The sequence below is a fragment of the Crocodylus siamensis genome, chromosome 14 (assembly GCF_052110815.1).
Source record: "Crocodylus siamensis isolate JL-2025a chromosome 14, ASM5211081v1, whole genome shotgun sequence".
Lineage (NCBI taxonomy): Eukaryota > Metazoa > Chordata > Crocodylia > Crocodylidae > Crocodylus > Crocodylus siamensis.
This window is the reverse complement of record NC_143408.1, coordinates 657,630-678,976: the sequence shown is the minus strand read 5'-3', so window position 1 is coordinate 678,976 and position 21,347 is coordinate 657,630. Positions and strand designations below refer to the sequence as shown.

The 21,347-nt window shown below is 60.9% G+C and overlaps 1 protein-coding gene across 6 annotated transcripts in view; it reads right to left on the bottom strand.

The window, feature by feature from the left end:
• MAST3 (microtubule associated serine/threonine kinase 3) overlaps nt 1–21,347 on the bottom strand; it is a 34,390-nt gene that overhangs the window by 11,891 nt on the left and 1,152 nt on the right. For 3 of the 6 annotated variants that reach the window (XM_090026940.1, XM_090026936.1, XM_090026941.1), the window contains 14 exons: nt 12,162–12,250; nt 11,571–11,643; nt 10,865–10,885; nt 9,680–9,758; nt 8,896–9,053; nt 6,622–6,697; nt 5,445–5,654; nt 5,255–5,356; nt 4,281–4,413; nt 3,025–3,092; nt 2,393–2,478; nt 1,465–1,673; nt 641–779; nt 105–237 (listed from right to left, as the gene is read on the bottom strand). In XM_090026940.1, coding sequence (XP_089883066.1) covers nt 105–237; nt 641–779; nt 1,465–1,673; nt 2,393–2,478; nt 3,025–3,092; nt 4,281–4,413; nt 5,255–5,356; nt 5,445–5,654; nt 6,622–6,697; nt 8,896–9,053; nt 9,680–9,758; nt 10,865–10,885; nt 11,571–11,643; nt 12,162–12,250 — 1,576 coding nt within the window. Of the gene's footprint in view, nt 1–104; nt 238–640; nt 780–1,464; nt 1,674–2,392; nt 2,479–3,024; nt 3,093–4,280; nt 4,414–5,254; nt 5,357–5,444; nt 5,655–6,621; nt 6,698–8,895; nt 9,054–9,679; nt 9,759–10,864; nt 10,886–11,570; nt 11,644–12,161; nt 12,251–13,225; nt 15,414–17,035; nt 17,195–17,670; nt 17,908–21,347 lie in introns of those variants that run through there. The other 3 variants (XM_090026938.1, XM_090026939.1, XM_090026937.1) reach the window with 3 other exon arrangements.

Below are 21,347 nucleotides of genomic sequence, written 5' to 3'. Positions count from 1 at the left end.
CCACCCTGGCTTGCAGGAGGCACATGGGCAGCCCTCCCACCCTTTCCCAGAGGCCTGGTAAGTGCTTTAGACAACGCCTGCACTTGCTGGGGTCCTGACTGTACCTGCTTGTCCATGAACTCCCGAGTATCCTTTGTCATGTGTCCTTCGTACAAGTTTGTGGTCATGTTCATCAGCCCAATCTTGGACAGGCCAAAGTCTGTCAGCTTGATGTGACCCATCGACGTGATCAGCAAACTGCACAGATATGCACGAGTGACCTGCCTGGCTCATGTCTCCAGCACAAAGCAGGGAGAGGGGGAAGAGCCAGTGCTTCCAGCTCCAGGGGATGCAGCAGAGGAAGCAAGACACAGAAGCCAGGCCTTCTGGGAAGATGCCTGTGAGCCAGCATGTCCCCTCACTCACCCTCTACCCACCCCACTGGTACCTTGCTAAACAGAGGCTGAGAAGCAGGGCCCTGCTCAGAAGCCTACAGTGAAAGGACTGGCTGCTTTCTGCTCTTGCCATGGGATTACTGAACCTGGAGCAGAGCCCACCCGTCCCTCATGGAAGCAGAGGGAGCCCCTCTCCCTGCCCCAGGTTAGAATCCAGCCGCTTCCACCCCAGAGTCCCCTGGGTCTGCCCCATCCCGTGTCCTTACTTGTCAGGCTTCAGGTCCCTGTGCACAATCCCATAGTTGTGGAGATACTCCAGGGCAAGGACAGTCTCAGCGAAGTACATCCTGGCCATGTCAACTGGCAGAGGGCCCATGTTCTTCAGCAGCGTGGCGCAGTCTCCCCCTGCGGGACACACAGACCCTCTGGGATCCACATGTGACCACGCATGAGACTCGGTGGGCGGAAGGAGGGTTTCCTGAAGCCTTTCCTCACCGGGGAGTGAAGATTCCCCACACCAAGTCAGGCCAGAGGCCAGTGCACCCCACATCCTGCTTCAGGCAGCTACCATCTGATGCAGCATGGCAGCACCCCAACGTGGGGCTCTGAGCTCCATGGAGTCCCCAAATCCTTTGGCCTGAGGGTAAGAGGGGTCAGCATCTGGGCACACCTCAGCTGCCCTGTGGTGACTGCCCTATGCCCTCAACTATGCAGGAAGTGAAAGCTAAACTGGGCCAATTTATGTTTCATTTGATGCTCTGCTCCTGTGCACGGACTCAGTCCCCTCTCAGGGGCAGCACAAGACCCTTGTGCCTCTGCCTGACACAGGAAAGAAGTTGACTGGGCAGGGGAAGTCCTGCGTTCCTCACCCTGCTGCCTGCTCGCAGGGACAGCGCAGGCAGGGGAGCGCAGGGCAGAGGCGTGTGCACTCTGGCAGGGCACAGGACACTTGGTGCCGGGGTTCATTGCCCAAAGGCGTCATTGGCCTGCCTGGACAACAGCCCCGACACTGGGGAGCCCTCAATTCCCCTGCATGAAGACAGCAGGGAGGTTTTACATCTGCTTTAAGAGCTGCAGCTTCAGCACTCACCTTCCACATACTCCATCACCATGCACAGGTGCCTCCTGGTCTCAAAGGAACAAAACATGCTGACCACGAAGGGGTTCTCGGCGAAAGTCAGGATGTCCCGCTCCACAAACACCTGCTGGATCTGGTTCCGCAGAACAAGGTTCTGCTTGTTAATTTTCTTTATGGCAAAGCGCTGGCGGGTCTCTTTGTGCCTCACCAGATACACCGCCCTGCATGGGAGAAAGACAGACAATGGCTCCCTGAGCAGCAGCCTTCGGCACCTGCCAGCACCGCGAGGGCACTGCAGGATTCACGCAGAGTCCTGTGGTCACTGTCACATGCACACATCCAGAACAGCTGGGCGGTCTACTCCAAAACGCATTCCTACAAGCAGCCCCGATCTACCATCCAGAGCACATGCTCAGGACTCCAAGTCTTCCACCCCCGGCTTTCTAAGCACTTGCTGCTAACCAACCATGCACGGTGCTCTCCGTGGCATCATCTACAGTTGGGTCAAGTAAAACGGGCATTTCCAAGCATGCTGCCAGCAAGGCCTGTCTTAGTAAGCAACATCACTGCAGCAAGGTGGAGCTGCTACCTGTGCGGTAAGCCAGCTTGGAGCTGGAGGAACTGGTGGGCAGGCACTAGAACGCCACACTGAAGGCAAGAGCTTAGGCTCACCAATTCTGGCGGAAAGTCTCTACCCTGACTGGCCAAGTGACACCAGAAGCAGCTGCAAGGGACCGGAAGCACTGGGCCTGCTGCTCCTCTCTACTCTCTGACATTTGTGCTTTCTTAAAGGAGACAGCAAGACTGTTCAGGTCCTGTATTTGAAAACAGCAGCCAATGTCTGCTGTCAGGACTGGGGACTGCTCAATGCAGCCTCCAGTGCCCAGGCATGCTGGCTCCCAAGCATCCTGTGTGGAAGCAGTAGCCTCCCACAACTCACCCATAGGCCCCGTTGCTGATCAGCTTGATGGTCTCAAAGTCGCTCTCGCATGGTTTCCTTCGATAAGTGGCAGCTGAAGCCCGGCTCTGAGTGAGTCACAGACAGACAGACACAGGGATATATCTGGCCTTCTGCAATCCTGGAACTGTTACAGATCACTATACACATGTTCCCTGATTCACCATCCCTGTGACTGTCCAGTGCACCCCCCACACCCAGGGATGCTGTCTCACCAGACAATAGTCCTGCCGTTGGATGCTCGCTAGACCCACTTGCTGGAGTGGTGCCATCTCTCACCATCATGGGAAACTACCCAACCAGGAACCCACTACACCACGCAGGCAATGAACTGCAAGCCAAATCCGGCCTCCTGCCATGCCTGTTCCACATGCCCAGGTGCCATTTTGAGGGCCTGAGCACGGGACTGGGCATCTACACAATGTCTACCATCAAAAATGCCTGAAAACCTACACAGCTTCATCAGTCCTTTAACGCTAATCTTCCTGGGGTATAGCGATGGCGGAAGGCCGCTTGCATACAGGATGCTAGATGTTAACATTGTACACAGTATGTGCAAAAGCAGGAAGGTCCGAGCAGGGACAGCAAATGCTGACTCTGCCGGCCATACTCACCTCGGGGGGGTCATCTGCTTCTGGAGCAACAGTATTCCCACCATCCAACTGATCCAGCTGAACCATCTCTATGGGGGGGAAAACAGCTGTCAGCCATCCGGTAGCACTGCGGGCACACTGCTGCGGTTCAAGACAGCATGGGAATGACATCCGTCCAGCTGGATTCCAGGGGCTCCAGCTAAGACCTGCCACTGGAAAACTCCGGGTCATGGCATCCAAGGGTCAGAACTACAACATCACTACGTCACTACCACACTGGAGAGTTGAACTTGTATATAACTATCTGTTCCACAGCCCTCTCTGTGCTCTCTCCGTGGATTAAGATTCCCCTTGAGCTTTGACTTCTCATGGATTAAGTGTTCTTGAAAGTAATCTACTTTACTTCCGTTGAGTGAGCACTAATGAAAATGGAGTGAGGGTCTGGCCAGGAAAGTCTGGGACACAGGCCTGAAACCTGCACCACGCCACCACCATCTGCTGAGCCTTGCCGCCTTTGGTGGCTGATACATCCAACTTCATCTCCGCACAGAGCGATTCGATACCACCTGCTTTTCAGGCACAGGAACGCAATCTGTTACCACCAGCCAAAGTGACTGCTGCCTTTCACGCCGAGAGGGCTCTCACTTGGCCTCTGAAGCAGCGAGTGCAGGGCTTTGCATATATATTGGCTAAGGGGATGAGACCCAAGTGGGGAGACAGCAAAACTGTCATGGCTGTACCAGACACCGGCCATGCGATGCCTGGAAGGAGGTTAGGAGGCCCAGGCTCACTTCAGGACACACCTGCCCTCTGCTGTGAGCAGGATGGGTGGGAGGGGGCAGGACACGGCACACACCACATACTAGCCCTTTTGCCTACCCAGCTGGCAGCTTGCACAGGAGCTCTGCACAGACCTGCAAGCTCGGCGTCACCGTAAACGTGCATCTCAGCCGACTTACCAGCAGCAGTGCTGGATGGACAAGCTGTCTGTTTGTCTTGACAGCACCAGCTCCACCACCATCCTGCGTCACCACATTCACCCCAGCCTCAAGAGGCCACCCCAGGGAGAGCACAACGCTCCCAGGGAGTACTCCAGCCCCAAGACAGTAGCAAGGCTGCCCCCAGCATCAGCAGCACTGATGTGGCAGGATGTGGGCAGCTGTTTGTCTGGGAATGGGACACTTTCCTGGACAGGGCAATGTCTACCCAATAACCACAGCCTGGGGGAAAGCAGTGCTGCATCCTGTTCCCAGCTTGAGCACTGCACGTTTCCCTACCCTCCAGGGGGTCCTTAGCGAGCCCCAGCTGGCTGATGATGTAGCGTGGGATGTCTGTCTTTATCCCTTGCCCAACTTTGGCATGGCCTTCCGCGGCTTCCAGCAGGTGATAGAACTCCTCGGGATCGAACTCCTGCACAGTGGAGAGCACGCGCGTCAGTACAGGACTCTGCCTTAACGTCCCTCCTCCCCTGCCGCACTCTGGGCATCCCGGTGCCTGAAGGCACGAACGTCTTTGCACGGGGCTAGAGCAAGTGCTGATCTGAGCTGGCCCACTTCAGCTCTGGCATTTTGCGACACAGCACAGACTGGCTGGTGTTTCTGCTTCCGGCATAAACCCTCCAGGCACACAAGCCTGGATAAAGATTTAGTCTTGTGCCCTGGAGTTTGAGGGCATTTTTCAGAGGACAGCCTGGCTCTGTGCCTAGGCAGTGTTATTCCTTCCAGCTGTGGGATATGCTAAAACAAATCTCCAGTTAGACCCTGCAAGAGAGATTTGAAGATTTAACGAAGGTCCGGTTGCAGGGTTTCAAACCAGATTAATCCCTGAAGCAGAACGTTTGGGAAGTTCAGTATAGGATAAAAGCTAGAGCAGGGCATGAGAAGCAGCAAAGCAGATTAAGCATCCCTCCCAGCCCCGTGTCCCTCTTCATTAATAATTCTGAATGTCTGTACTGGCTTCAGCTGACCTCTCCAGACCAACCAAGTTATATAACCACTAGCCTGACACCCACCTCCAGTGAGTGGGCCCAAGGGAACGGCCCTGTTCCATCCGGACATCCCACTGGGATTGAGCTGGACCTGCTACAGGGCAGACGACATGCACAGGAGCTGCTCTGTGCATGAAAGTGCAGGGGACGCCTCTGCTGGGGACTCAGATTTTCTCCCCGACCACTGAGCCCAGCCCGCACAACACAGAGGCCAGAGCTGAGCACGCACACACTGACTGCAGCGAAGCCGTGAGCATCTCTTACCAAGCACTCTAGAAGGCGGGCCGGTCGAGATATTATTATCAGCAGCTTCCTCACCAGCTGGTCTACAAACCTCACTTCCTCACTCTCCGAACGCTCCTGGGCCTGTAGAAGGGGAGACAAAAGCTGCGAGGTCACCACAGAGCCAGCAGGCTGCAGGGAACCAGAAAGGGGGTGCGGGCCAGATGCTTACGTCTCGCAGCATCTTCTCCAGCTTTTCCTGCAGTTCCATGAAGTAGCGCGAGGTGATGAGGGCTCCCTGGGACTTAGCCAAGCAGTCTCGGGCCAACTCAATGATCTGATGGTGGATGAACCCCAGCACTCCATCAGCAAGGGGCAAGGTGCTGCTCGGGGAGCAGCTGGTGATGGTCTCCTGCAGGCGCTCCTCCATCTGTGCCGTGGCCTGTGGGATAGGGACGGAAGGTGTTGCAGTGGCACGTACCCCGTGTCAGCCACCAGCTGCACTGGTCCCGCGCATGCCGGCTGCAGGGGCTGTGCCTTGAGGCAAGCCATGACCTGCAAGAGGGCAGTCCCATGACATCCTGAGCCAGAGCTCCCTGAAGGCAATGGAGCTGCAGCAGCTGGCATCAGCCAGGCATATTCCCCAGTGGCTGCCATTAAGACTCAGGACCCCTGTGCAGAGGAAGGGTGGTGCAGGCCTTTGGCTGGAGGTGAAGAAAACCGTCATGAGCAGCTTTCAGACAGGGCCCAGGCAGCTCCTGTGGGTCAAACACTTCTGAGCACAGTGCTGGTCGCATGCAAGGAACCCAGCACCGAGCAGTCGCCAGTGCCTTCTTCCAATGAACCCCAAGGCCAGACCGTGTGGTACTGCAGGAAGGATGAAACCAGGGACAGACTCCATTACTGCTTCCCTGGACAGGCCTGTGGCTGGGACGTGACCAGCCAACAAAACAGAAAATCGCTGTGGCAGCATGGAGCTGGCGAGCAAGGTGAGAGCAGCACAAGAGGGCACCACGCTCTGGGCCGCCCGTCCGTCTGCAGCTCGCCAGCATCACACAAACTAGAAGCATCGATCCCCACCCCGAGACACGGGGCAGCACCAGCAGCCTTAAGGGCCAGAGCGTCCTTGTCTCGAGGACAGTGCGTGTCATAGATTCATAGATGGTCAGGGGCTGGAAGGGACCTTGTAGATCATCAGGTCCAGCCCACCTGCACTAGTGTCCTAGACCGAACCAGGCTGCTACGGAGAAGGCTTTGTGGCGATCCCGGGGCACGTGCACCTCCCTGCGTGGCAGACCCTTGACCTCTGCTCCCCCGGCACACTGGGTGCACCTCCCCAGACACAAGAGAGAGAGGTCTTGTTGGACGCCTGCCCTCCTAGGACAGTCTATCTGAGCACCAGGCGTTACCTTAGGGAACCGCTCCTTGTAGACATGATTCATCATAATGATCTCGTTATCAAACGTTCCACTCGTTCGTCCGGGGCTGTGGGGAAGAACCCAATTATCTTCAATGTCATATAACAAACAGCATGTGCAGCTTTAAACGCGGGTGGAGATTCACCACAGCTTGTTTCCTATTCGAGACACAACACTTCCATGTTTCACACGCCGCCAACGCAGTCATGCCAAGCACGCGCATGGCGACTGCCGGTCCACTACCCTCCAAATGCAGCTCCCCCAATGCACCCAAGGGCTCTCCCTCTGCCTCCCACCTGCCCTGCAGCCTCTCACACCCCTCCAAACTTGCAAAAGCTCCTTGTCTAACATGGCACTTCCCCTTCCCCTTGCACAGCACAACTGTGACTCCACCCAGATGTCTTGGTGCGCTGGTCACAAGAGGCAGCCCAGGGCCTGCCTGATCCAGTGACAGTCTGCAAAGAGCCAGGCCGACTAGCCACTTGCACCAGTTACAGGGCAAGATCAAATCCCAGTCTTCAGGAATGAAAGGTCAATGTGCCGATTTCATTTCAGAGGGTGATTTCATCCTGCACACCCTCGACATTATCATTTTGGCTGCTGTCCTTGTCCTGATGCCAGTACTGAAAACAGTTACGACACCATGGGGAAGATGCTCACGCCGTGCCCATTCTGAACAGGTCAGCCACCGCGCTACCTTTTCTTTCCAAGGTGCAGACAGACCTTCAGACTAGTCACTTATCTTCTTAGCCCCCCCATCTGCCCTCAGCTGAGTCAACTTCCCTTTGGGCCATGCCACAACTAGTGGCATTTTAATCCTGTTACACAAAGCAGGTTGCAGGGAGCAGGCAGCAACTCACTAACCAAGAGAGAAGAAATGCCAAGAACAAAACCAGATTCAACCCATCCAGCTCTTACTTCAGTTATTAAGTGGTAAGCCCTGGCTCAGTCCGTGGATGTTTTATATTTGCTGTGTACAAGCAATAGCAGTCCCACAAGTGGCGTCTCTTTGGTAAAGCATGCATCCAGCTGTGAAGCCCTTGCAATAATTAATCTCACTTTAATGAGATTTCAGCAGACAAAGCCCCAGGCCAGCTATAGCTCTCACCCACCAAGAACACAGCAAGGCCTGGGCACAAGAGAGGCTGCTGGACACGTTCAGCTGCAACACCCCACAGGGGAGGTGCAAATTCACTACGCTTGGCAAGGGGAGCCCAGGCCAGCAATGGACATGGACGGGTCGGTGTCTCAAGCACACAGAGCAGTGTGGAGGGATACTAACTCGTCAGGCTTGTGGGTTCTGACTACTGCCGTAGCCAGACTGCAGGAGCCAGACAGAGGCCGTGGGGCTCCCTGGCTTGTAGCTGCTTCCATGCTATACCTGCCTGGGACGCTTCATGCAATGGGCCCAGGGAGAAATGGGGCAAAGGGAAGTGTGACACCCCCTCCTGCCCCACACTGAATGCCTAAAACATCCAAAAACCCATGCTCCAGCCTGCTGTCTTAGGCCTGGGGAGGGAATGGCCCTGCAGGCGCATACTCAGAGCTCTCAGCTCTTCTTAATATAGACGATGCCTCCAGAGCCAGTTATGCAAATGGGTTGCTTCATGTTCCAGCAATAAGTCAACTCCTGGCCTCTCTACTGCAACCCTTACCCATCAGCAAAACCCACCAGGACAGACTCTGGTACATGCACAGGCCTGTTGCAGGACCTGGGCTTTTGGCTGACAGCTCCCCACTCCTTTTGCCACGACCCATTTCAAGGGATGAGACAAACAGCTTAGCAGGAAACGGTTTCAAAAAAATGTTTTTGCAACAAACGGCATGTGCTGAAACCTCAGCCCCAGGAGCCTGCTTCTCAGGTGGAAGCAATTTCCAGTAACATGCACAAGGCTGCTAGGATGTGGCTAGACAAGAAACCAAGTGACAGGATGAGGCACAGAGACCAGAGGAGCGCTGAGGACGGCGCTGAAGGGCTTGGCACGACAGTGACTGTGCAGAGGCTTGGAATCAGACCCCCGTGCTCTCTGCTCGGGGCCGCTCCCACGGTGGAGAGCAGCAGCCTTGCTACAGGCACAGCGCCTGCGCGATAAGCGAAGGACGCCAGCCAGAGGGACCGGACACAGCCCAGCAGCCCCCGTAGCAGCGAAACGCCACTCCCATGGGCATCACTTCTGGGCCGCAAACCCCCACAGCATCCCCTCCACCCATCAGCACACGCAGCTGACTGCTGGGGAAGCCCAGGGGCAGAGAAAGGCTCGTTACCTTAGGCTCCTGGATCGTGGCCGCAGGCAGGGCGAGCGCCGGCCCTCCTCGTCCGTGACGCTCTCCGTGCTGCGGAAATGTTTAGAGAGAAAATGCAGCTCATCGAGGGTGGGTTGGTACGGCAGCTGGTGGAGGCGCTCCTGAGAGGACGAAGATGACTGGAAGGAAGGACAGGCGACAGGCATCAGGAGACAGCCAGGCTGCTCTCGGGCAGAGCAGGACGGAGACCTAAAGGAAGCAGCAGCCTCGGGATCCTGTGACTGGGACTGCTGATGGCAGCGGGTGGGGCCGTCCTGGGGTAACCTGCTGCATTAGGGGCTTCTGCGTGCGCAACGCGGGACACCACGGAGCCACACACCATCCCAGCCGCACCAAGGGCTCTGCCATGCCCCGCTCACCCAGGCCCGCAGCATCTGCTCTTCTGGCTCTGGGCTTCGCACATGCTCCTCAGCGGACAGCCCTCCGTTCCCACCTGCAACACCGTCTGCTACTCCAATCCTGTCCCCCACCACAACAGCTCTGCAGTGCACCCAGGCTGGACCTACCGCCCCCACACTAATCTGCAAAAAGCAGCAGCTGCCATCTGCAACATGCTGCAGCTAGCACAGAAACACCCTATAAACAGTTTCCAAGTGAAACACGTGGCTGGGCAGAGAGGCCCTGGAGAGCAGAATGGATCTGCCTCGGATGGAGGCCCCGGAGGGGCTCAAACACCCCAGAACACCACACCCGCAACGCACCCTTCCAGCCTCCTCCCCGGCTAGCAATGGCTGGTGAGCCTTACCGAGACCGTGGAGCTGGGGGTGTTGGTCCCATAGCCAGACGAGGGTAATGAAGCCAGTGACCACCTTCTGCCATCAGCCCTGCAAGAGGAAACGCAGTCATGGGGGAAAGGGGAGGGAGAACTTTGTTTCAGTGTAGATAAAGGAACGAGGAACATCTGAACGGTAAGGGCAGGACAGGGGAATGAGCTCTGAGTGACGACAAGGCCAGCTGCAGTCCCAAAGCCTCTTAGTCCCAGTGTATCTGATGTAGCTTCAGTTAAGTAACAGTCATTTGGTGCAATTAATTTTATGACCACAGGGAATGTAATACCACGGTGTTGGAAATGAGGTCACGGCGCTGGGGAACTGGTTGCCCTGTGAGCTGGGCTGCTCCAAGGCAGAGAGCAGGGCAAACCCCAAAACAAGCCATTACTTAATTGCAGCCACGTGACAGCTCTGCCCTGCGTTCCAGTCCACGCATTGCGTGGACCCGTCCACTTGAGGAGACGGAGGGGACGTAGTGTTTGATCTGAATTTGTGTTACAGAAAAATCAGGGCTCCTGAGACTGCAGTCTGCAGAGCAGCTCTGTCCCTGCAGACACAGGAGGTGAGAGCACACAGAGACCACAGCACCCTGCTCACAAGCAGAAGGGCAGTGGGCCTTGCCGGGAACGCTATCCACCCTGCAGGCGCCGTGCCCAGCGGGGTCCCCGCGCTGCACCTGATCGCGCTTCACAACTAGGCTAGCCCAGTGCACTGGGGGCTGCTGCTAGACCCCGCGAAGCATGTTGGTGCCAGGGTGATGACTCCGTCAGGGCCAAGTATTCCCAGACCTGCGCTCTGCCCTGCTGTTCACCAGCCACGGGGTTGTATCACTCTGCTCAGAGTAAAGGACAGTTTACTCCGTCCTGGTTGCTCCCCATTAGGATGCCATGGGTCAGCAACACGCCTGCCCCTGCCTGAGCCGAGCCCGAACTGCATGCGCCTGCCTGGAGGTTTACTTCTACTTGCGTGCGCCGCAAAGGCGGTTGCAGCAGCCCGGCACAGGGACCGGGTAGCCTGGATTCTGCACAGCCCTCCTCGAGCAGTGGCTGCTTCCTCCCCACTCTGGATTTCAGCTGAGTATAATCCAGACAGCTTCACACGGGATATGACCCCTTGCCCACCCTTTCCCCCAGCTAAGGCTCGGCTGCTTTCACACTTGCCTATCAGTCCGAGGAGCATGGCTGCGGGAGCAGCGGCAGATCCGGTTGGGAGGACACGGTGCCACAGGAAAGAGATGAATCAGAGAGAAGGAGAGAGAGAGGGAGGGAGTCAGAAGGTGGCAACTGAGAACAAGCGAGGCTTGCTGTCATCCCCTCAGCTCGTGGCTCATCACGTCCCCTCTACCTTGGGAACACCAGCATCCTGGCAGCTGTCACGACTCCCACCATCTCCAGAGAGCCGCAGGGAAGAGCTGCATGATGCAGAACCGTGGGGACGCGCAGTGCAGCGACTGAGGCCTTCAGCATCCTCCTTGTGCAGCAGCCCTTCCCACACCACCCGGCTAGTGCTGCCCACACACCCCACCCCCAAGCCAGGGGTACTGCAGCCGGTTTGCGCAGTGACCTGCCAGAGGAGCTCTTCAGTCCATGCTCTATCCCTCTTGCTCCAGTCTCTGGCCACTTTTGGACCAGTGACTGCACCAACCTGTGCCAAGGACTAACCCGAAGGGCAATGAAGCCCCAGGCCCAGAGACCCAGTGCAAACCCGGGGCTCTGGAGGCGGAAGCTGACGCAGGATCAGGTGCACCCGCTCTGCCCGGAGAACCACGCGCCCAACAGGAGCCCGTTGCTCTGTGCCTCCTGTGGTCCCGCAGGCAGCCTGGCCTGACCCTTCCCAGCCTACAGGCAGAAACCAGGCCCAGCTCACCTGCGAGCAAAGGGGAAGTTGACGGAGGCGCCGGTGGAGAAGTTCCGGGGACTGTCCAGAGGGCTACTCCCGGCTGCAAAGAGGACAGGCGAGAAGTGAACGGCCGGGGCTGGGACCCCGCCTCAGCCAGTGGCTGCCCCTTGAAGCTGGCAGGGCACCAGGCAAATGGTTCCCGTAGCCCATCTTGCTTTCCTGCTGGAGAACAAACCTGCTCTCTGGTGTGGGAGACGCCCGCCCCATCACAGGCAACGGTGCCTGCCACAAGGATGGGCTCGTAAGCCAGGTGCCGCATGCCTGCAGGCACACCCCGGCACGCGCCCTGCCAGGGGCACGAGCGACTCTGGCAGCAAGCAGGACTGCACAAAGCTCGTCTCACACGTGCTCCCCATCCCAGAGCGCCGATGGCCCTGGGCTCACGCAGACGCACTCTGCGAGGGGACTGAATTCACGGCAACAGGCTGCTGTGGTTCCAGCACAGGACCTTGCAGGGAATGCAAACACCAGCACAGTCCTTGGCGGTGCCTGAGAGTCACTAAGCCCTGCACATTGCTCCTCCCAACCACCCGGGCACAGGGGCAGGCCACTCCTTACCTGTTGGCACAGGCAGTGGGGACAGGGGACGTGATAGTGTTGGAGACGGCGTTCCCACCACCAGGCTCTTCCTGTTACTGCTTCGGCAGCTGCAAAGAGAAGACACATTTAGCTGCCATTCCTCTCCAAGAGGTCAAGACTGACTAGGGGCTGCAGAGGAAACTGGCACGAAGAGACACGAGCACCACCGCGCCCAGGGCTTTGCTCTGTAACCCCTGCACCACACCGGAGGCAGACAAGAGGGCTGAGCTGGGCCAGAGGCTCAGCCTGCAAGGAGTGGTCCCGCATAACCAAAACGATCAGCTCAGCCGCAAGCAGCAGCCTGGCCCCACTGGTGCTCCTGGCATGGGCTGGGCCCTTCTCCTCAAAAGCAAACAGTCATGCCAAGGCCCCACTTCCAGTTACTCAGAGTCCAGAGGACAAGAAGAGAAAAAAGGGATCTCAAAAAGTCCAAAAAGGGGAAGCAAAAAAGCTGCCACATAGCTTTAGGCTCAGACTGAACCCGCTTCAAAGCGGCAACTGGCTACAGTTCCCTAGACTATTTCCCCCTCTGCCATCATAACTTGAGCACAGAGTAAGCGCCTTGCTGCGTATTGGCAACCCCGTGCCCAGGAGCCTGCCAGGGACTTTTGCCAGAGCTCAAGATACCACTGGTGAAGGTGAGCAGACTTTCGCTTCAGGAGAAATGTTGATGGCATGAGGGTGCGGGAAAGTGGTTTGCTTTTTTTTTGTTTTTAAAGCTGGAATTCTCTCATTTTCAAGCAGTACCGGCAGTTTCAGTCGACTGCAGCCTCAAACAAAAAAAGGAGACCACCATCACGTCCATCTCACTCGCACTGCTTGTGCCCACTATCCATCCCCCAACGCAAGCCAGTTTTCAACAGGGCAGGCTGCACTAGTTGTGCACAATGCCCCGTCAGAGGCAACACGCATCCACATGTGCTCCTCGTGCACGTATCCACATCTGCTCCGTCTCCACCTCACTTCCACTTTGCAGGCCTGGACCTCCCCAGCCTCAGTCCCTTTCCCCCCAGGTGCTGTTGCAGACTGGAGCTGGGGCCTACCGTTCGGTGCCTGCCACATTTCTGGCCACACTGAATACAATCGTACTAAATAAGGGCTCAGTGAACACAGAGCAGCCGGAAGGCAGGAAAATACCACCTGCAGAATCAGAGGAACTACAATTAGGGGAGGTTTTCATAAACGTCAGACCAAAGATACATCAGTCAGGACAACTGGGGAGAACCTGAGAGCCAAGTTTCAAATCAAGACGGTCACAGCCCACTCCTGCCCCGTGATGGTGCGGCGCTTCGGTCCGCACCAGATTGGCTCTTTCTGGACTAGATCAGTTTTTTGAACAAGCTACAGCATCTGCTGCAGTAAGCTCCCCCCACCCCAGCAGGAATCCACCACCACGGGGACCCCTGGGGTGCGATGCTCGCTGATGCCTGCCCACACAGGAGACTTGGACAGAAACAAGATGCTGCTACAACCACAAACAGGCCGGTCCCCCACAGCGAGTCCAGGTGGATGCTCAGAGTCAGGCTTCCCTGTCACTGGCTCTTCACTCCTTTCCTTCGGCAGCCAGTGGTTAAGTGCCGTAAATCAGGGCTATGGGGGGTGGGGGGGGCACCAGTCACGTGCTGCTCTTATCTTTGCAGCAGGGCTGTTTGTATGCACGGTGGGGCGGCCCTGCCTGCCGCGCTGGGGGCCACGCTGGAAGCAGAAACAGGCAGATGCTCATTTCCTGTTTCCGCAGCTCCACCCAGAGCGCTGCGCCCTTGTCCAGTTCACCCCCGTTAACCCAGCCCAGCCTGGCACGGCCGCTCCATCCGCCTCCCTTCCTCCGAACGCAGGAGGCTGCTCCTTGTGCGCCGGGGGCTAGCCCAGCTCCCTCTCTCTTCCCCACATACGGGGGAAATTTACCAAACGCGGAGTGGAAAAGTCAGCCACCTCCAGGATTATTCATACAGGGAGGCGACGACAAGCTGCCCGGGTCCCCCAGCAGCTACGGCACAGTCACCGTCCTCCTCCCTGGCAAGCGCTTTGTCAGGAGAGGAGGGGAAGTCACGGCGCGGCGCCAGCAACCCCAGGGCTGCCAGCAGCACAAGGCCGCAGCACGCCCATGAGCCCCCGGCACAGGATGGGAAGTGCGCCCCAGGCATCTCATGACCACTGCCATGTTGGCGGCCAGGCCAGCAGCTTGCAGGCTAGGCGCAGGCCCACGGGCACGCCAGCCAGCGCACGGCACGGCGTGGCACGGCACTCCCCCACGGGGCCGCCACGGCAGCCCGGGCAGGAAGCCGCTCAAGCACGGGGACACGCAGGCAAGGCTCTGCAAACCAAAGGCCTCGCTGGTGCTACAGGCTGCATGAGGAGGGGCTCAGGCGCCCGCCCCTTCCTGCTGCACCCGCCCCGAAGGGATGCGCCACGGCGCCATGAGCTTGGTAGAGAAATAAACAGCCAGAAATAAACAGGGCCGCTGGAGAGCAACCCAGGGTGCCAGGCACAGGGCAAGGGCACTCCCAGCTCTGCTCGCCTGGGAAGGGCACAAGCAGCTAGTCAGGGTCCTGGAGACACAAGTCCAACCCTCGGGGATGTAGAAGAGCATGCTGGCACAGGCTGGAGCCCTCGTGGCACAGAGACAGAGCTCCTGCACAGCAGCCCAGCGCAGCCCCTACCATCCCTCGGCAGTGCAGAGCAGTGCGGTGTCTGCATGGCTGCCGGCCCAGCCAGCCAGGTCCAAGGGCTCCCACTGGCACCCGTCGCCAGCGTCTCAGCCATCACACCTCACTATCAAGTTAAAGCAGGGTCACTCGAGGCACTGAGCTCCAGGCTGGGGCAGGCACGCACCATCCTGAGTCTGCGCAGCGTTGCTGGAGGTACCGCTGCAAGGGAGCACTGCAGGCCTCGCTGCCGCAGCACCCCAGCATCAGCGCAAAGTCACAAGCCACTCGTGGCACAGTCACCTTTACACTCGCATCCCTGAGCAGAGCTGCTGCAGCACGTGGCAGCCCAAGGAGTGGGCAGATGCTGGGCAGAAAGCGCCCGTGAAGCCCTGGGCCCTGCTGCTGCCCTACTGGAAGGGCCCAGCCAAGCAGATCTGCACGCGCCGCCAGCCTGGAGGGACGCCTGCATCGTCCCCACCGCCGCAGAGGCCGGCTTCCTCCATCTCCTCCCCGCCGGGTGGCACAGGCGCTGGGGACAGCGCAGACGGTGTGACGAGAACGCAGCACGGCCCCCCTGCACCCGCTGCGACCTGCCAGTGGCTCGGGGGCGGTCTCACCTTTAAAAACACAGCACGGTCCCAGGGAGCAAGTGGGCCACAGTCAGCTTCTGCTCTCACGGCTGGAACGTGGGCCCGGATGCCAGCCGGGCACCCTCAAAACGGGGAGAGCCGTGCCAGCATCGCTAAGTGCTCCAAGCACCTGGGCAGAGGCACAACGCGAAGGGCCGCCCGCTGCTAACGAATGCACGTGGCATCGGGCTCCGGCACGGCTCCTTTTATCTGCCAGCTCGTTTCTGAGGGCGCAGCTTCGTGCCTGATCCCCAAACCAATGAGCCAAGCAGCTTTCATCCACCATTCCCAGAGGGGGGCTCAGCGCCACGGCTCCCCGACTGCACCAGGTCACTCTGCTAGCGCAGCCCAAGTCTGCTAGCTGCGGCAGGCTGCCAGGCACCAGCAGCCACCTGCCACGTACGGCACACGTCCGCCCCGTCCCCGTCGGCCCGGCTGAGGCGACCGCGCTCGCGGCCCGGTAGCCGGGGCTGTCCGTGCACAGCTCGCGACCAAGGCGCTGGATCGCCTTCCCAGGCTTGTGACGCGCCTCGCCTCAGATCACCTCGCCGCGAGGGCGCGCGCAGCATGCACCCGGGAGCCCGGACCCCCACCAACTCCCTCGGCCTGACAGCCCCCATCTGCGGGGAACCAGCACCGGCCACGCGTTTCTGAAGCGCTACAACGGCACGGGGGGCAGCGTGGGGCAAGCGGCCCCACGGCTTGAGCGCAGAGCAGGCGATTAAACAGGAACGGCATGTGGGCTGGGTGCTTTATGATAACCTCTGCCTCCCGGTCTCCAGCAGACTCGGGCATGACTCGGACTTCGGGAGCCGGCGCCGTAGCACGGACTCCAGGCAGGGCCAGGCTGGACAGCCCGACGCCGGCTGCGTGGCAATGGGTGACTAGGCCACAGGGCCGAGGGGGGAAATGACACTGACATCTGCCTCCTCTGCAAGGCCCCACGGTGCCAAGCAAGAGCCCCACGTCAGCCTCCAGCCTGGGCAGAACAGGCCTCAGATTACTGCCGAGCCTCAAGGCCCGAACCCCAGAAGCCCATCGCCAAGGTGCTGGCAGCGTTAGGCATCTTGCACAGGCCGCCCCACGCCCGAGCCGGGGCGAGGCTGCCAGATCAGGCAGCGAGGCACGCTGATGCCAGCACGCCACAGCCTGGAGACGGCAGCCTCCTGCCGCCCGACGCCTGGGCAGGACAGAGGCTCAGTTAGCGACCGCGATCAGGGCAGGAAGGAGCAGCCTCGCACCAGCCATTGCAACAGCCACGCAGCAGGAAGCCGGGAGTTCCCGCACCCGGCCCAGGTCCAGCCCCGAGTCCAGCACAAGCGCCCTGCCCCCAGGACCGCTCCTGCGCCTGCCCGGCCCCACGCGGCTCGCTCCCGGGGCGCCGGGACTGCCAGGCAGAACCCCACGTGCTGCAGCGGCGGCAGGCGAGGGCCCGGCCGTGAGGGCAGCGGCACGCTTGGCAAGACGGGGGAATGTGCTACGTGACGGCGCCGCGGCAGCGGGGCACGGGCAGAAGCCCTCGTGCCGAGGGCGGCGGGGAGGGGAAGCGCCGGCGAGACCCGCGCGGCGCCGGTACCTCTTGGAGCGCTGCAGGAGGCCGCCCCGAGCGCGCTGCCCGCCGCGCCCCAGCGCCGCCGCGCCCCAGCAGCCGGGGTCCGACATCGCGGGGCCGCCCGCGTCCGCCCGCGCCTCCGAGCGGCGCCGCCGGGGGGCGCAGCGAGTCGCCGCCCCGCCCCGCCCCGCCCCGCCCCGGCGGCGGGTTGCCATGGCCACGGCGCGGGCCGCGCGCGCAGCGCCCCCGCCGGCACCAGCGCGTGGCAGAGCGCCCTGCCAGCCCGGCCGGCGGCTCCCGCCGCCTCGACGGCTCCCCGCGAGCGAGGGCCTGGCCCCGGCCCCTCCTCCCCGCCGCGCCGCGCCGCGCCGCGCCGCAACCGGCGCCTGGCGCTCGCAGGCCGGAAGGCCTTGCTCCTGCCCTGCCGCGCGCCGCCTTCCTCACAGGATCTGGGCCCGCGCCAGGGGGGCATGCAGCGGCTGCTGTGCAGCCCGGAGCAGCGCCCGGCCGCAGCCGGAGGCAGGAGAGGGGAAACATCCCCAAGCCAATTCAATGGCCCGTGCCGGCCCCCGGCCTGCAGGGTGCTGCCGGACCGCTAACCACCCCCCTGGCCCCCCCCGCACGCCCCCCAGGGCCCTCCTGCAGCGGGGGACTCCAACCCCAGGCCTGGCCCTGCTCGGCTGGAGCTTCGCTGCACTCGCAGCCAGAGGTCGGCTGGCTGCAGGCCAAGCGCGTGCCAGCGAAGGAGGAGACGCAGCGCGTCGCAGCCAGGCATGCTGGAGGCTGCCAGCCCCACGCACAGGCAGGGACGCAGGCTGCAGCCCAGGCATGCCAGCCCCTCACGGCGAGCAGCAGTGCATCACGGTGACTCTCCTCTGTCGGGCTCTTCCGGGAGCTGCCCTGGGCATCCGGCACTTCCCTGACTGCAGGCAGCACCTGCTCTGAGCAGCCGTGCGGGGGCAGTGCCGGCGCTCCTTCAGTGGTGACCCTGTCACCCGGGGCGCCGTCGTGGCCCGGGAGCGTAGCTTCCCTCTGTCACACGGGCTGCCCAAAGGCTGGTTTCCAGAGGATGTGACCTTCGGGGTGGGCTTCCAGCCGGAATTAGAGACCCTGCCGTGACACAGCCAGGCTCCCCTGGGCCAGGGGAAGGGAGTCCACGAACATGGCTATCAAGTCAGAGATGCACGGGCCTTCTGCCTTCTCACAGGCCACTCGCCTCCTGAACAGTACCCTCTGCCCCCAGGATTTTTGATGGAACAGGCTGCCGAGAGGGTCACGTCCTGTCCAAGCTGGCATGCTGGCAGGCTCTGGCAGTCACGCTGCCCGCGCACGCACCTGAGCTAACGTGTTCCCCCCCGGAGGTCTTGGAGAGACTCGAAAGCAGCCGCAGGAGAGGAGCACCCCAGAGAGGTGTTGCTCAGCACCTGAACTCTCCGGCTGGATTAGTAGGTCAGGTACTAAATGACGGGAAGTGCTAATCGCACCTTAGCACCTTCTCAGAACCCGCGCCAGAGCACGGCCTGCAGCCTCCGAGCCCGCCACGCAGGCAGAGCAAAGCAAAGCAAGGCAAAGCAAAGCACTGCAGTCTTGGAAGCCAGAACCAGAGCAGCCAGAGGCCAGGGGCTCTCGAGAGCTGCCAACAGCACGGGGGTCTCCCCCTGTCATTGTCAAGAGGCTTCTCCCCAGCTAACGGCCCCAGCCCTGGAGTCACTACTGCGCTTGCAGATGACCTGGGCAAAGTTCTCCAGCTGTGTACACGGGCGGCCACAGCCCTCAGCAGGTTTGCCCTGTAAGCCTCATTGTGCAAGAACCAAATCCAGCTGGCCCCAAACTGACCACTGTGCTCAGAAGCAGGTGCCCACCTGCCACAGGAGAAACTCTACCTGGGCCAACCCACACGACTGCCGCCCAAGCCAACACATCCTGCCCCTTGTGCAACGCCTCCCTGCCCTCCCCTCACCAGGGTCTGGCTCCTAGGACGTGGAGTCGGCACTCGGCACCACCCACGCAGCTCTAGGGGATGCGTAGGTTTGGTAGCATGAGGGGGGCCTGCGTCTGGCTGTTTCTTTGCAGCTGCCACTGGCGCAGCAGCATGGCTGCTCAGCCGCTCGCAGCCAATGGAGCATCCACCGGTGCCGATCCTGGAAGTCTCTTTGTGCGCCTCACACCACGAGCAGTATCAGCCCCAGGGCAGGGGGCAGGAGAGGCCTCCAGAAGGGGCAGGGCGAGCAGCCCCTCCAGCTGGCTGGGGCAACCAGTGGAGCCCTGGACCAGCAGCCTTGTTCTCCTGTCAGACCCGCACCCTGTATTTACTTCTGGATCCAGAAAAACCTGGACAGACTTTGGACCCTGTTTGTTTACAGCAGAGGTGGAGCTGGCTGCAGCAGTTCATGCATCTGTGCCAGCACAAGCATGCTGTCATGTGTCCCATGTGCACAGCAACCTGCCCCGCTCCGTGCACACCAGCGCGTGGGGCAGGGGTTGGTGGGTTGGTGGACACAGCTGAAGTCCCAGCGACATGGAGCAGGGTGTCCCAGCCAACACCAGCTGTCCCCAGCCCAGCGTGTGCAATGTCAGCCTCTCCCGTTTCCAGCTTGTCCCACGAAGCCTGCGTCTCTCACGCTCCGTTCCCCCGGCACCAGCGTCCTCTCCCTCCGCCTGACACAGCCTCCCAGCAGCGCTTGCCCTCCCCAGCCCAGTGCTGCACCCAGCTGCAAATGACCCAGGGATCCATTCTCCAGAGCGGGGCGGCCGGCACGCGGCTACGTGCACGCGGGCTCCGGCTGGCTGGGAGCAGCACCGCGCCCCTGCTAGGCCTTCGGCTCTGCTCCACTGCTGCAGGCCAGGTGCCGCAGGAGCTGCGGGCCGCGCCACCCGGGGGGAGGGCGCTGCTCAGGTAGATGCCATCCTCCACACACATGCTGCACAGCAGAGCCTGGGGGATGCGCCCCAGGGCAGTGAGCATCTGCATGGGCTGCCGCCCTAGGGCCTCCCCCAGGCCTGCCCGCTCCCTAGTGCACCCGCGCCACGCCAGCACGGCGCTCCACGCCCAGAGCTGTTGGCAGGTGGGCCCAGGCGGGGCTCAGGGCAGAGACCAGGATGGGGAGGTCCTCTCTCATTTCACATGCCCGTCGGCACGCGGGGGGATTACCTCCAGGAGACAGAGCACCGCAGGTACGCGTCCACCCTCTCCAGCTTCATTCCCCCACGCGCCTCCGCCTCCGTTTTCCACACCACTGCCAATGCACCTGAGGCTGGGCCCTGACTCGCTGACCGGAGCTCGGTGCTGGAGCCAGCCGAGATGATGCTTCCTGCTGCCCACTCTGCCCCACACAAGCCAACCCAGGCAGGCGGCCCATCCCCCGGCTGGCGGATTGCTGCAGGGGGCCCTGCTATGCAGCACTGGTTTTTCCATGATGCCAGGTCACGCGGGCTCGTTAATCTGAGGGCGGCTCGCAGCGGGGCAGCCGCGTGGGCTGCTCCATGCGGAGCTTGGCACCGAGCCCCAGTGCTGCAGCACACCCGCGAGGGGCAAGCCGTGAGGACCAGCATGGGTGGTGGGGCGGTACAAGGGTGGCACTGCTGAGCCCCTGGCAGCAACAGAAGTGAGGGCAGGAGGAGGAGGGCACCGCGCTGGGCCAGGGCTTGGGGCAGCAGGGTGCAGTTCTCCACTCTGCCCTTACAGACCATGAGCACGGACTCAGCTCCCGCCTGGAGGACAGGCGCTGCCCCATGCTCTCTTTTCGCCCGCAGCCAATGCCAGCGGCTTGGCCGTCAGAGGCACGTCACTGCAGCCTCCGGGCATGCTGGGGTCCCTAAACATGGCTGCAAAGCAAGTTCCTAGCAGATAGGAAGGGTCTTGCCTGTCACCCTGCCCAGGGGGGCTTGACTAGCCGTGCCAGGGGCGCTGGGCTAGAGAAGAGCACCCAACTCCAGGGCCACATCCTTATGCCCAAAGGGGCTGTGAAATGGGAGCCTTTGCTCTGGCATGTCCTGGATCAGCTCCCTCCCCTGCCCCGTGCAGATGCTCCCAAGGGGCCACCTGCGGCCGGCCGACCCACTCGCCCCCCCGGCCCAGCTGGACTCCTGCCAGGTCAGGAGGTGCCACAGGCCACTGCTGCACTCTGGCCACTCAGCTCTGCGTCTCCCGGGGTAAATTCCTCCCACAACACCACACCACCAGCACCAGAGAAGGCTGCTCATCTGCGCTCCTCCGGGGCAGCAGTGCCCCTGCATGTGCTGCATGCGCCTGCCCCCTTGCCCGAGGCGGCTCTCCGGCCAGCCCCCTGCCATGCTAGCGACTGCCCCGGCACAGCCACCACGGGGACCCCGGGGC